The sequence below is a fragment of the Hippocampus guttulatus genome, chromosome 2 (genome assembly GCF_054856545.1).
Source record: "Hippocampus guttulatus isolate MCC_2025c chromosome 2, RoL_Hgut_1.0, whole genome shotgun sequence".
Taxonomy (NCBI): Eukaryota; Metazoa; Chordata; class Actinopteri; order Syngnathiformes; family Syngnathidae; genus Hippocampus; species Hippocampus guttulatus.
Genome location: NC_141262.1, coordinates 23,731,547 through 23,745,969, shown reverse-complemented (window position 1 = coordinate 23,745,969; position 14,423 = coordinate 23,731,547). Strand labels below are relative to the sequence as shown.

At 43.7% G+C, this 14,423-nt stretch overlaps 2 protein-coding genes across 5 annotated transcripts in view; one reads left to right on the top strand and one right to left on the bottom strand.

Moving 5' to 3' along the window:
* The first annotated feature begins 1,143 nt into the window (after positions 1-1,143).
* LOC147209124 (fatty acid-binding protein, intestinal-like) lies at positions 1,144-3,065 on the top strand. Its single transcript, XM_086104755.1, has 4 exons — positions 1,144-1,452; positions 1,922-2,094; positions 2,475-2,582; positions 2,701-3,065. Exons 1-4 carry the CDS (start codon positions 1,386-1,388, stop codon positions 2,749-2,751), a joined length of 399 nt encoding a protein of 132 aa, XP_085960881.1. The 5' UTR covers positions 1,144-1,385; the 3' UTR covers positions 2,752-3,065.
* A 330-nt stretch (positions 3,066-3,395) lies between these two features.
* The window catches only part of rbpms (RNA binding protein, mRNA processing factor), a 31,036-nt gene continuing 20,008 nt past the window's right edge, over positions 3,396-14,423 (bottom strand). Inside the window, exons 6-9 of one of the 4 annotated variants that reach the window (XM_086104752.1) lie at positions 13,765-13,892; positions 11,657-11,720; positions 8,436-8,534; positions 3,396-6,731 (exon numbers count right to left, since the gene is read on the bottom strand). In XM_086104752.1, the coding sequence (XP_085960878.1) occupies positions 11,658-11,720; positions 13,765-13,892 (191 nt within the window). In that variant the 3' untranslated portion in view covers positions 3,396-6,731; positions 8,436-8,534; position 11,657. Of the gene's footprint in view, positions 6,732-8,435; positions 8,535-11,650; positions 11,721-13,764; positions 13,893-14,423 lie in introns of all 4 variants that reach the window. The other 3 variants (XM_086104751.1, XM_086104754.1, XM_086104753.1) reach the window with 3 other exon arrangements.

Genomic DNA, 14,423 nt, shown 5'->3' with positions numbered 1-14,423 from the left:
CCCACACAGGAGGCATGCTGGTAGTCCCACCGCACCATAACAACCCCCACCCCTCCCGCACACACACACACACACACACACACACACACATTGTGGGGAAACTGGGTGGCAGGGGATGGGAGGATGTAGCCCCAAGCCAAGCGTGACGTCCCTTCACAAAAAAAAAAAAAAAAAAAAAGCCTCAAGACCATTAAAAAAAAAATAGGAGTCATGGCACTTTAAAAGCAAGCGGTGTGTACAAAATAAATACAAAAATCACCAGCACAATGATGTTAACGTACAACGCCAAGCGAGGCAAGAAAATATTGTCTCATCGTGTATCAGTACAGTTGGTCAGCCCAAAGTATTTCCACTCGTGTACAATTGCATAACCCGTTTTTGCTGCCCTCAAGTGGCCAACACAAGTACTGCATCTTAAATTGGCGTTCTCATTGTCAATCCAGTAGAATTACTTTTCTTACTCAAAGTCATCTGTTGCTAAGCAGAAGGCATGTAAGGGTCGCGCCCCCTAAGGACAAAAGGCAGACAGGAACAAGTCAAAGATATGGCCCTTCATTTTAAATGCAAGTGCTGTATTCAATGTAAACATTCTAAATAACCACTTCAATAATTGTAAAGGCATGTAGATAAGTGATTTGCTGTCGTCAATCAGATGAACCATCAACACTAACCCTAAACCTCAAATCCAACCCCCAGCTCTACCCCTCACCCTGAACCTAAAACCCCAACACCAAACCTCGACTGTCACCCGAAACACACTGCCTAAACTGCAGTCCTAACCAGGAACCCTAACGCTTAAACCAAAATCTAACACCTTCCCCTAAGCATCAACTGTAAACTTCATCCTCAAGGGTGAAACCGAACCCAACTCCCACCCCACCTCAGCACTATAATTCAACCCCCCCCCCCCCCGAAGCTAAACTCGAAACACTCACAATTAGCGTGGCTACTTTTACTCTGGGTCACTACAAGCTGGAATCACGCCAGTCCGAGTCATCAGGGTGGGATCTGAACTCATTTCCATGTTGGGCACAAACGCAGTATGAAAAGGCCTACGAGGAACAAAAAGGGAGGGTGAAGTGTTGGGGTGCGGGGAGGGGGGCTCAGTTGACTGAGTGCCCCCCACACAACATCCCACCCTTGTCCTCCATTTCTGCTTTGCCGAGAACAGTACCGCAGTGTTCCGGGAGTGAGATTTATCGGCGTACCCTCGCGCATGGGGCCCGGCAAACAAAAAGGAGCGCATCACGCGAGGGCAGAGGAGGTGGCGTGGACAAGGGGGCACAGTGGCGGGTGTATATAAACAGAGGCCGGCGTACATTCCCGATCCCACGGTCTCACTTGTGCTACGTCACCCCGTTTGCCCGTTGCCCCGGACCGCAGCCATGGCGTTTGACGGAACTTGGAAGGTGGAACGCAGTGAGAACTACGATGCCTTCATGGAACAAATGGGTGAGTGGCAAAAATCTGGAAATCTTCTGGACCTTTTGGGTGCAATGACTTGCTCCCTCAAGGGTGCGACAGTTACTCGAAGCTCCTCGTCGTTAAGACCTCGTACCTTCATTGGTTTGGGCTTCAGAGACAAGAGCCAACTGCTAGCAGATCCCCATTTCGGATCCTCCAGGGGATATATTTTGGTCGGGCTGGCGAACCACAGGGAGTATCGTTGGAGATACATTTGGCAGAGTGACAATTTGGTGGCAGAGAGTCAATCTCGGGAGTGGGGAAGGGCGGCGGTGCCCACTTCACGGTGTAGATCTGCTTCCGCCATGTTGAGATTTTAATGCATCACATCCAAAGAGAATGAAAAGAACTGCTTTGACAGGTCACGGTTGAATTCGGCTGTGAGCACTCTCACAGGGGTGCAGCCCTCCCTCTTCTTTGAGTGAGCTCCCCAAAGTGACTTTTGTGTTTCGTTTAGGTATCAACGTAATGAAGCGCAAACTCGCGGAGCACGACAACCTCAAGATCAGCATCCAGCAGACAGGAAACGATTTCCACATCAAGGAGTCCAGCACCTTCCGCACCAAAGACATCCACTTCACTCTCGGGACACCCTTCGACTACAGCCTGGCTGACGGCACCGAGGTCTCGGTGAGTGGCCTTATCAACTATTAACATGTCTTACTAGTATTCCAAAGTTGTACTATACATGAGCACGGAGAGTGTACTACTACATGGACCCTTATTAAGCCCTACTATGACAATTCAGCACTCTAGTCCTTTCTAAAAAAAATTCCCACCAGTTGTGTATACTAGTACACAATTAAACCTCACTAATAAACTGCTGTGCTGCTGTTGTAACACCACTAGCCCAGTGCTAAAGCACTATTCGATTCCTTGTGTCTACTGGAGGCAAAAGTGCATGCTAGTCCTTCTACTATTGCTCTGAGTCATCTCAGTCGTGCAAGGAAGAATATGGTCGAAACGCATACTCGTCTGACTGGGAAGTTTGGGGCCCGTGTGTCCATCAGGGGACGTGGGAGATGGAGGGCGACATCCTGAAAGGCAAATTTACGCGAAAGGACAACAACAAGGTGCTGACCACCACCAGGATCCTGCTAGGAGGAGAACTCGTGCAGGTCAGTGGCACTCACGCGCACTGTGGAAAGCGCAAAGTAACCAGGACACATAGTGTCTTGCTGCACTTAAGGGTTGTTTTCAGGTATCTAAACATTTCCTTTTTCTGCACCCCTGCAGAGCTATAACTACGAGGGTGTGGACGCAAAGAGAATCTTCAAGAAGCAGTAGTTTTCCTATTGTTGTTGTTTTTATTTTTTAACCCAGGTTTCTTTTATCTTTTCTAATAGGAAGCATAATTATGTTATTGGACAATAAGGCAATATTATTAACATTTTCTATCGAAAAAAGTCAATTTAAATGGTTACATTTGTGCAAAGAATTGAAATAAATATAAATTTAATTAAAAAGGGTATTGGTAGTTTGTCAATGGGATGTTGAAATGACTGTAATTACAGCAACTGTCCACATGAGGTCAGCAAATGTCCAATAGTTTCAGAGTTGTTTTTTTTACATAGGATTAAACAGTAACAATCGTTCTGTCATTCTTGTCCATGTTATTATTTAAATCTGTCTTATATTTACGATATGGATTTCAATGCCCATGAATGTATTACTTTTTTAGTCCTGTCATATATTCTCATCAGATGTAATCGTCGGCTTCGAAGATTCTTTTGTGATAAACGTGGAATTATTGAAACGAGGACTGGCGCGCAGTCTCGTTGAAGACCTGTAGGCGCAAATCGTCCTTCTGACCACCTGATGGTGCTGTGCAGCTCCTGATGGTGTGCCACGCACAGACGTTCACGCAAGCAGGTTCACGCACACTCGCACTCCTGGCACGCCACCTTACAAAAGCAACTCTGGGTCATACATATCGGGATCATGTCGATCTTTAATGGCAAACGGCCTGAAATGTCTTCAATGAACATTTTCATAAAAACCTTTTTTTGTTGTTGTTGTTTTGAGACAAACAAGGCTAGGCTAATATGCAGCTAGCAACAACGTATACACAAACAAGCATGTACTGTACCATATTAGAAAAACACCCCAATGGCATTTGTTTTCTTTTCGTTCGTTTTTTTTTTTAAATCAGGATTTCACAGTGAATTATGTAGTATTTATACAGTATATGATACATACAGTACAGTACGTTCCAACCCGTCAGATACAACACACACCCACACATACAAATGAATATACAATAATACTTACATTGAATTATATAATTGGGAAAACAACACCCATAAAATACGCACGCGCACACTTTATAAATACTTGGAAAGGGGGGAAAAAATGGCATGAAAAAATGCCTTGTAAAAAAAATTATTCTCGGATCGGATACCATTGTGCATATTAATAATTGTTAAACATCAACTAGTCTGATAAGAAGGTGTATTTGGGCCACACATAAACAGGAATAAAGTTAGCCGAATATATGCGAAATAAACAACTCGATGTACACGGAATAAAGTCACGAATAACCCAAAAATAAAATGCATTCACCAGAATAAAGTCATCTTTCCAGGAAAAATATGATGGAGCTCAAGTTGTAATATCGTGAGGAAGAAAAATCTTTAAAGAAGACAAATCAATGAAAAAAAAAGTCATAATAGAACATTTGGGCAAAAATAAAGTCGGAACATACCAAGAAGGGAAAAAAAAAAGTACAAGAGTATGGACTTCATTTTCACAACAGAACAACTTTTCACAACATTGCGACTTTTTCACACGACTTTTTTATCGTAATAATATTTGTTTATGCTGGTCCGAATTGTTTTCCTAGTAACACTTTTTTTCCCTGGTATCTTCAGAATTTACAGTATTCATGGACTATTGTGACTAATACAGTGTTGCAACTTATGTCCGTTACAATTCTGACTTTTTTCCCGTGGCCTTTTAGAGTCATTTTCTTTCAGTACAGTGTGGTCCAAATACGCCTTCCGAGATACGACGCTATCTAACGGGGAAGATAGTTTACGAAAACGACATGTAAAAATTTGGACGTCAAAATGTGGCAAGGACAAGATTTTTGCGATGGACGTTGCTACGGCAGACTCGGCTCCCTTCTTAAAGATGAACATTTCAATACAGAAAAGTAGTTCGGCTGCCTAAAAATAGACAAAAGGAGACTTCAAGTCAGCGCCCTTAACTAAAGAAGAAGAACAAAAAAAATCCGATTGAGGACTTGATGAAAGGCGTCAAAAAGAGAAAAGTTGCACGATCCGAGCTCGCTCAGCTCCAGTGTACAAAATGAAATGCCTTTGGTCTGTTGCTAATTATAGCCGTGTATTGCCGTCTCGAAAAAAGAAACAGTCGCGTCAACAAGAGCACGCCAACAGTACGGCTTTGGCATCGCACTCTCTTCTCGTTGGCTGGCAAAGAAAAAAAAGCAAAAAAACAAACAAACAAAAAAAAAAAAACAAAGCCACGGCATTAACTCCAGAGGTCAAACACATAGTTTCATGTTGAACTAGGCGGAGGTAATCTGTTGGCATTTGATTTGGAATACCATGCAGAGGACAGCCCTAACAAAAAAGAAAAAAAACCTAATAATTTGTTCGATTGTCAGATGAAGTCCTAATATTGTGAGAGGGAAACGTGTAATTTTACAAGCATAAGAAACGCAAAGGCAAGAAAACAATTCTGACTTTGATGGTCATAAAATTGCAAGAAAAAAATCTTTATATTACGAGCACAACCAGTGTTTGTGGGTGAAAAACGGGGAATGGTTTTAGTAACACATACTGTAATTTATTACAATTTTCTTGTTATGGCGCAATGCCATCTTTTTTTCCCATAATAGCACAAATGTATTCATTTTTTCAAGGAATAATGGACCTCCTTATATACAGTGTGATGAAATTCAAACTTTCATTGCAACAAGATGACGACTACTTTCACGACAGATGCTTTTTCAAGCAATTTTGTAAATGTAGTCTTGCAACATGACTTTTTTTTTGCAATGTGACATTCTGCAACTTTACGGCTGTCTTGGAACACAACAGCTTTTTTATTTCAATGCGACAATTACTTGCTGTTAAAATTATGGCATTTTCGTTGGAAAGTAAACAGCTGCGTTCGGAAATTAATGTGAGCAGAGCAAGCTCCGCCTTCTGCCGCGCAGAAGGACGGGAAAATATCCATATCATAACAATGTTACTTTTACTTTTTAGTTTAAAATGGCTTTCCTTAACCAGAAGTCACATTGAAGACAAAAGTACAATCCTAGTGGATTAATACACCTTGTTGTGCAAACCGAAAGGTGGGTGCCATGACTACCATTCTTCTACTTCCAGTGAAAGATCCTTCTTTTTTTTTGTTGTCCTCTTTCAAAGAAGAAGACGAAGAAGAAGCAACGATAGTTCATAATGCGTATTAATCCACCAGGATTGTAGCTTCCGCGACAGTGCAACATGGGATTCTGGTTAAGGGAAGCCATTTTAAGATCAAAAGAAAAAACTTGAACATCGTTATAAAACTGACGTTTCGGCGTCTTCGCGTGCTGCCAGATTGCAGATGAATTTATGAACGCAGCCGAGTCAAAGGGTGGGAACTGTGTGGGGAGAGGTTGTAACGCAAACCCTACTTCCGCTTTCTTTCTTGAAATGTTACAACCAATCTCTCTAAATTTTTCTCGCAACAGTATCATGGGATTACACATTGTCCCTCCTCACAATAGAACAACTTTAAAATGGTAACAACTGTAAATAATTTGTTCATTTGTTGCATCATAATTCCACACTAGGCCAACATGAACCCTTCTAAATTGGTTACAAAAATACCTCTCGTAAAAAACAAATAATTTCTTTTTTTTTTTTTGGGGAACAATTTTAGTTAGTTGTTTTTTTTTTTGTTTTTGTTTGTTTTGTTTCAATGTCATGCTCTTAATAATCCTACTAACACGAATAAGAATGATATAAGGACTACTAGTCGGATAATAACGTCTTCATCTTCACCATCCGGCAGCGCTTTAGCCACACGCCCGTGCATATGAGCGCACATCTCCTTGCATACTTGTAAACAAAGCGGGGCGGGGGCTGAGGGGGGCTGGGGGGGAAACCTTTGGCGGAGGTGTAGCCAGAGCGCCGCCAGGATATCTTGAGTCTGTAACGGTATTTAAAAAAAAGAACAAAAAAAAAAAACTAAAAAGTGGGCAGGGGTGGGTTCTCGATGTGTGATGGAGGCGGGTGTCTGGTGTGTCCTGAGGCCTGCGAGAAACAGCGGAGAAGAGAGGAGGGGATTGGTGGGGGTAGGGGGAACCAAAAAGAAGCAGGTGAAGTTGCTATGGCGACTGCACACTCGTAAAAGCCCAAGGAGGGGAGTATGACGCAAGCAACCTCAAAGGCGGCGAGGTGAAGCACGAAAGAGAAATAAACCTTTTGCCGTCATTAAAAGCTTACACGTTGGCTAATTTTGAGTTGTATTTTTTTCCAGTTAAAATGATGACTTCAACTTACAACATTACAATTTTTTTTGGGGATGGAAGACTGACTTTTGGGGAATAATTACTTTATTTCATGGCATTATCATGATTATGTTCACATCACATTTTGTGGGGGGGATGCGGTGCGGGGGGGTTAAAATGACGACTTTATTCATCATAACATGGCAACTTGTTTCTCGTAACATTTACAATTTCGTTCTTGTAAAGTTACGTCTCGATTTGGGATGTGGGTATCGAGCCTAAACTGGCCCAGAGGCCGAATTATTAAAAACTGGAGTATTGATAAGCTCCACCCTTAACGGCTCTGCTAACGGTCTTGGAGAAATTACTCTAATTCATTTTTGATTTATTTAGACCAGCGCTGGCCAACTGCGGTCCTCGAGGGCCCCTACCCAGCGTGTTTAACATGTCGGCCTCCTCCCAACACGCCCGATTCAAATGATCAGCTCGTCGGAAAGTTCGGAGAAGCCTGAGGACGATACGGATTCATTTTAAATCAGGTGTGATGGAGGAAGGAGACATCAAAAACGTCCTAAATAGGCGATCTCAAAGACCGGCGTTGGACACCCCTGATTTAGGACGTCATTTTGCACTTTCTACCTCTCTGATCTCTGATTTCTAACACAAATATAAAAAAATGGATATATTTGACGAGTAAGTGTACGGCATTGATAAGCAGTAACGTTAAAAGTAGTCGTATCATTACAACCAATAGCCATCCAAGACTCCATTGCTGTAATATCTTGATTTTTTTTTTCCTCATATCATGATTCTTAAATCTACATTTATTTTTGGGGGGATAGGGGGCAGTAGTACAACTTCATTTGCATGACAGCTTATTCTTGTAACGTGACCTTATGTGGAAAAACAAACAAACAAACAAACAAACCAGTACTGTGATGCCCTTGCATGATGACAAGGAGAGCTTCTTATTTCACATGGAAACGCCCATGCCAGAGCAAAATGTTTATATTCCCACCACGTTTCCAATGAGGAATATCTCAAATTTAGTGGCAACTTTCTAGAAATAATCAACCACATTCCCGCCGTAGTCATCTTTTCAAAGGCCAAACTTTGGGGTGATGATATGTAAATGGCTTCCAAAAAAATAAAAAGATGAGCTTTGTTGTCACTTTATCAAGGTGTCCGCCATATTTTTTTTATTTATTTTTGACTGCGAGGCTTTAAGGTAAGTCCTCAAAGGTCAGGCGACTTTAGAGACATTTTTTCTGTTTTTTTTTAATCCAGACAGTTTGCTCAAAATTCCAACAACGGTCTTTAGAGCTTCCACTATTGACGGACTTTGAAATTCGTGGCACCTCAACCGCAGCGCGAGTCAAAATGAGCCTGAGCGCACCCTGCCGCCACAAAGTGAAGGAAGCCCCCCAGGGCAGAGAGGAAGAAGGTGTGAGCTTCACACCTTTTGTCGTTGTCCGTTAGCATCAGTGGACGCTAGCTATACGCTTACCGACGGTTCGCTGCTACCGCAGCCGGGTCAAATCGGAGCGGAGAGGCAGTCAGCGATGCCCGTCACAGCCGGCCGAGCCCACCATCACACATCAGGAACCTGAGGAACGCCCGGACAGATGTTTACAGCCGAGCTGGCGGGACAGACACTTGCGTGCCGAGACCAACGCAAAGACCCGTCCTGGTGTGCCCCCGTCGTTTTCAGTTAGGCGCACACTGCGTATGCCAGTCTCAAGTCTTAGCCTTTAAAGAGGGAGTTTGCAGTTGACCAAAAAAAAAAGAATGTATCCTCACTTCACGAATCATTATTTATGTATTTTAATAAGAACGTTTTATGTTTTGCGTCGTGTTACAAGATAAATATTGATTGTTAACCGCGTACGTGGCACAGGTGCATGATGCTACATTGCATTTTTGTGCGGTATTGATGATTTTTTTTCAGAACTGCAAGTGGATCAAGTGTGGTAAGACCCAGGTTCTAAAATTCAGAGGTGGGAGGGGGGCAGTTTTTTCACTGGCCCGTCAGGGAAATCCTGCGAGGCAGGAAAGAATAAGATTTGAGGGACACGGCTGGCCTAGCTAATGCCCGACGGCACGCGTTCAATCAAGGGTGAGCGAATCGACGAGAACCCGCGCGCTTTCCCGACGCTCGGCTTCGCTGATGCGACGCCCGTAACTTTCCCGAGACCGCCCTGATTTGTTCCGGCTGAGGCGGCCAAGGTTAAAGACTGGGGTTGATCATTGAACACGTCGGCGCGCATTTGCGAACGCTTTAGCGATTTGCCGGCTTAATGTGTTACAGGCAAGAATTCGCAGCCAGGCGCAAGACGTGGGATCCGTCAACAAGGCGCGTTTGAGGACACGGGAAGCGGTTTTGCCATCTCGTCAACGAGTGCGGCGGGTTTTGCCGTTTTGCCTCCACTCATATGAACGTGGCCCACAGTTGTTTGTGCGCCGAGCTAGTATTGATCAGGTGAAAGAAAGACTCCATGAAGCTCCATATAAAGCTAAACAAATTGCCGCGCAAGCTAATATGGGTCAGTGCGCCTTGGCAAAGGTTGTGGAGTTTGTTTTTGTGGCCTGCCGTATGGTGGAATTCCGATTTAAAAAACGGAATGAGCACTTGAACTGCCTCTAAAATCCACCATTACAAATAAATTCATGAAAAAAAATAATTGACTGGTGAAGTACCTTTTCTACTGCCCACAGTTTGCTGGGTTCGTCGAGTTTTTCGGGCAAATGTCGGCATTTGAAACGTCGCATTGTTTCATCTCGGAATTTGGTGAAACTGGTGGATGCTGTATTTTTAAGTAAAACTTGTCAGCCAGTCAGAGAAGAGGGTTCCCCCCAGGCGCAAGACAAAAAAAAAAAAAAAAAGGATCACTGAGAACGCTCAAACCATTTTATTCAAATTTTATGGTGGTTTTTGGCCAAATAGGCCATTTGTAACAATACAAAAAACATGGAACCCACTGACTTTCATTTTTGGGAAATCTTGTCTCGTAGGTCAGACCAAGAAAGTGACATTGAATATTATTTTAGAGATGGCGTTGACACCGTGCCATATGTTGATCTGGACACGAGCAAGGATGTATGAGTAAAGCAAAGGGAGGGGGTTGGAGTACGGGTAAGGATTAGGGGAAGTGTTCGTTTTCGTCTATTCTGGAACTAGAAATTTTTGGTTTTGTCACGCTTCCAGTTAAATAAAACCAACTGGTGGCCTCCACACGGACAACACTATTTAGAAAGGGTCGGGGGTGGGGGTGGGGGAGGGGGGGGGGGGTGCTCGAAGCCCCAGTAATCTGGAGAAAAGCCCTTAGGCCCCGGCTGTGTTTCTCACGTAATGGCAATAGCCGGCCGGCGATGAATGCGGGCCAGCTGACAAGTCTCTGGCTGCGGAACGCAGACACAGGGACAGCGCGCTTGGACTTGAGCGTTACATGTCAATGGGGGGGGGGGGGGGGGGGGGGGTGAGGGATGGGGGGGCAAGGGAACAAAACCCCGCTTCCTTATTAGAAAGGGGCCCCAGCTGGAACCAGTGATGGGAGTTGGTCCAACATTGGGCGGGAACCGCCGCTTCCGCAAAATAAATAAATAAATAAATAAAGCTCCTCGGGGCCAGTGGTCAGACGAGATCCAGTATACGAGTATCGCTCTTCTCGACAAGACCCCCCCCCCCCTCACTCCAACCCCACGCCTGCTCCCACGTCATGTTTTGTCAAACGGAAAATGCGGATTACCTTTCCCTTCAGTTGACTTGGCATTAATGTCCGCTATGAGGTCGTCTTTGAAGGCACCCGCGTGCCGCTGAGGCACGCACGTCAAATACAATTCGGCTTGGCAAACAGCAGCGCACCGTGGGGGTCGGTCCTGTTCCTGTCACACGGCTCCATGGTGGCCACTTCACTCGAGTCATTTCATCGACTTTGATCACGGGGGATTAACAGGGACTCTATTGATCGCTTTTATTTGTTTTTGAATTATTCATTTTATTTAATGAACCCTTTCAGGGACAGCGGTCACTACAGTGGACAGCTTATCATGCTATCAGGTTACAGGGTGCATGAAAGGGTTAATATGCTTTTTTTATAGTTATTGCAATTTTTCTGTATTCCTATACCAAGTGATGCTTGGTATATGATGTTTCTTAACAGCAAGCTAAGTCATACGCGGCTACTGTTATTTGAAGACTTTTGGAGACACAATTGAATAATTAGCAGTGATGCTAACGTCGCTAACCCACCCGGGTTAAGTTGAAGTGTGAATGTTCCAAATTCGTGGGATTCAGCTGAGCTCAGTCAATGTTAGCCTCTGTGCTACCCGCTACCCACGCATTCGCCAACTTCCCCCCCTAAGGGGGTCTTGACAATATGTTTCTTCCTGTCTTTCATGGTAGGACGGTTCTGGTGACAGCAAGACTGGTGCCTTGCGCATAAAAATTAAATAAATAAAAACATTGATAAAATATACACATGCACATGACTGGCGACTGACTTAAATACGCTACGCAGGAAGAGATTTGTGGTTTTAAATTTCTACACGAATAACGGAGGAAATTTCATTTAATACTAACATTCCATTGCTAGCCAAAAAAGCAGCATGCAGTCACGAGTATTCGATGGAGTCATAGATCATCATCGATTCTAAAACGAGTTGTCCGTGCCGGCCCGACGCCGCTTTCTTTCATCCACATGTGCACAAACGCGTGGTACTCACACATACTTCAGCAGAACTGCCTCGACTTCCATCCCTGAGGAGTTCCATCTGCAGGTGGGAGCCAGCGGATCTATTAAAAAAAAACAAAAAAAAACGAGACAATAGGAATCATTGAGCGTCTGAGACGTCAGCACGTTCAAATGCATTTCTCCAGCTGTCATCATCTAGCGCCGCCGCCGTCGAATCACACGTATGGAAATGCGAGCAAAGATAAAAGGGCTCGCAAGAATAAATAGCGAGGGCCTTTTGGTGCTAAAAATATGCTTGATGCGGCTTAAGCTGAGAAAGACCAGGCGGAAGGCGTGCCAACGGCTTCATGGGAAGAAATTGTCAGGGATCAATAATGAACTCTATTGGGGAGTCACGCTGGAGCGTTGTAGATTAAAGGCACTTGATAAACAGGATAAAAGGCTGGCGGGCGGAACAAAAAAAAAAAAGTGGGGGGTGGTTTAACAAAGTAGCTAAAATGATGATGAAAACTGTAGATGCTGCGCCCCAATTAGTTAACGGTTGACGCTTCCCTTCCACCACATCAGGAATTAGCGAATTCTAAGTCCTAGTTTTCAAACACGGAGCCCTTTTCAACTGAGTTGCTAATCAAAACAGCAGCACCTAGCATGACGCCTCCCGCAAATAGATGCTTCCTTTCTTCGGTGTTCGACAGTCACGTCGATGTGTGATCGATAGAGTCTAAGACAGTGGTTCTTAACCTGGGTTCAATCAAACCCCGGGGGTTTGGTGAGTTGGTCTCAGGGGTTCGACCGAGCCTCTGCCATGGTGGGTAAGACGCACCTGACTCAACGTGTCAATTACCGTATTGGCCCGAATATAAAACAGCCCTTATTATAAGATGACCCCCTCTTTTTCAAGACTCAAATTTGAAAAAAGACTTTTTGAACACCAAATTAATTTTTATACAGAAAATAATTACAGTACATCTGAAACAAATGATTATAACAATATATTTGAAAGAAAAATCATGTTATTTTGCCTCATTCAAATCTTAATATCTGAACATTTAAATATGTAAACTAAAGTGCAATCACATTCGTAAATGAATGGCTTCTGGTTTTTGAAATGTAAATTACATCATAACTTCTCCTCAGCTGCCGGTTAACCTGGCCGATCTTCGACCCACTTTTCTCCGGATTGTCGCTTCATTTTCTGTTATGTCTTCTATTAGTTTCTTCTCTTTTCTTTCTTACCGCTATTTTTTATTTTTCTTCTTCATGGTACCGCTATTTTTATTATTATTCTTTGTGACGGGTTCGCTTTGGCCTGGGGAGTCAAGTTCAGCATTCGCTTCAATGATATCTGGCGCCATCTCGCGTCGTGAATGGGTATAATGTCTCGACCCCGAATATAAGATGACACCCACTTTTTCAGTCTTATTTCAATGCAAAAAAAAAACCCTCTTATATTCAGGCCAATACGGTAGTTATGACATGCCCGCTTGGCCATCACTGGCTGCAGATGATCACATGACATTGCTTGTCCAATCAGTGCCGTGGGAAATTTAGTTCGCTGAGTAGTCAACGTGTGACTGTCGTGATAGTATGTCGTTTAATTTAAAAAAAAAATAAAAAATAAAGTATACTTATCCCTTGAAATTTTATTAACTTTTTTCTGTTTTTAATAAAAAAAAATTTTTTTTTAATATCTTGAATTTGTAAAAAAATATATAGATATTTATTTTTCACTCATGAAGGGTTCGGTGGATGTGCATATTAACTGGTTGGGTTCGGTAACTCTAAAGGTTGAGAACCACTGGTCTAAGATGAGGAAAAATAAATGCCTCCTTTTTCTGGGCTTAGCACGGAGCAAACTATTCGCCGTCCGTGTGTGAATAATCGCATTTAATAGAGTTCTTCTAATTGGGGAGAAAACTGAGCCATCGATCTGAGGGAGGCATTTATTTGTCCCCATTTATTTGTTTCCCCTCGGTTCTTTCCACTGTACATTTTTTCCATCGTAGTCACACCTTCCAGTCCATCGGAAAAGCGACGCAGGCGGATTGAGGGTGAGGGGAGGGGGCAGATGTGGTGGGTGCGAAGAGTGCTTGGGGATGGGTACGCGGCGGCAGGGGGACCAGGGGGGGGGTGTGCCGTGGTTACCTGAGCGTGGAGCGAGGAGGGGTAGGTGAAAGCGGGTGGGAGGGCTGGCGACAGCTCCGCCGGGTACAGCGGGTACGAGGCCCACACGTCTGGGCTGCCGGGATAGAGAGCGGGCACTGTGAGCTCATCTGTGGAAAGAAGAAGACCGGGCGTGGGGTGAGGCCGCTGCACGGCTGCGATACGGGCGAGGGAGGGCGTTGATGGTCAACCCGGGTGCTCAAAGGTGACGCGAGGGTGGGAGTGGGTGGAGCATCCCAAATGGACTCCTTGGCTGTCATTGACGCAACAAGTTTGGATCATTTTACGTTTTTGAGAGAAAAAAAAAAAATCGGTCCACCATAAAAGGCAAAGAAAGTTGCAAGTGTGTTACGTTTGGCAAGTAGCAGCGCTTGAATAATATTTGACGTCATTCGTCATAAAAGGCAAATGGACATTTGCAACAGTTTTATAGTTTTCATGTTTTACTATGAACAACGAGTCTGTTTCAAAAAGAAAATTTGCGACACGACAGTGTTGTTCAAGATTTTTTTTAAAAAGTCATGACCGTTTTCTTGTTCTCTTATTTTACTGTGGAGTTGTGTTTTTTTTTTATTTTTTTTTTACAAATTCTAAGAACTGATTGCATTTTTTGATATTATGTTTAGATACTTTTTTTTGGA

Excerpts from the sequence above, each read along its gene's own strand:
- LOC147209124 (XM_086104755.1), top strand. The coding sequence starts at position 1,386 with ATGGCGTTTGACGGAACTTGGAAGGTGGAACGCAGTGAGAACTACGAT. Across the intron at positions 1,453-1,921 it reads TGCCTTCATGGAACAAATGG|GTATCAACGTAATGAAGCGC; the intron begins GTGAGTGGCAAA and ends TGTTTCGTTTAG. Across the intron at positions 2,095-2,474 it reads CTGACGGCACCGAGGTCTCG|GGGACGTGGGAGATGGAGGG; the intron begins GTGAGTGGCCTT and ends TGTGTCCATCAG.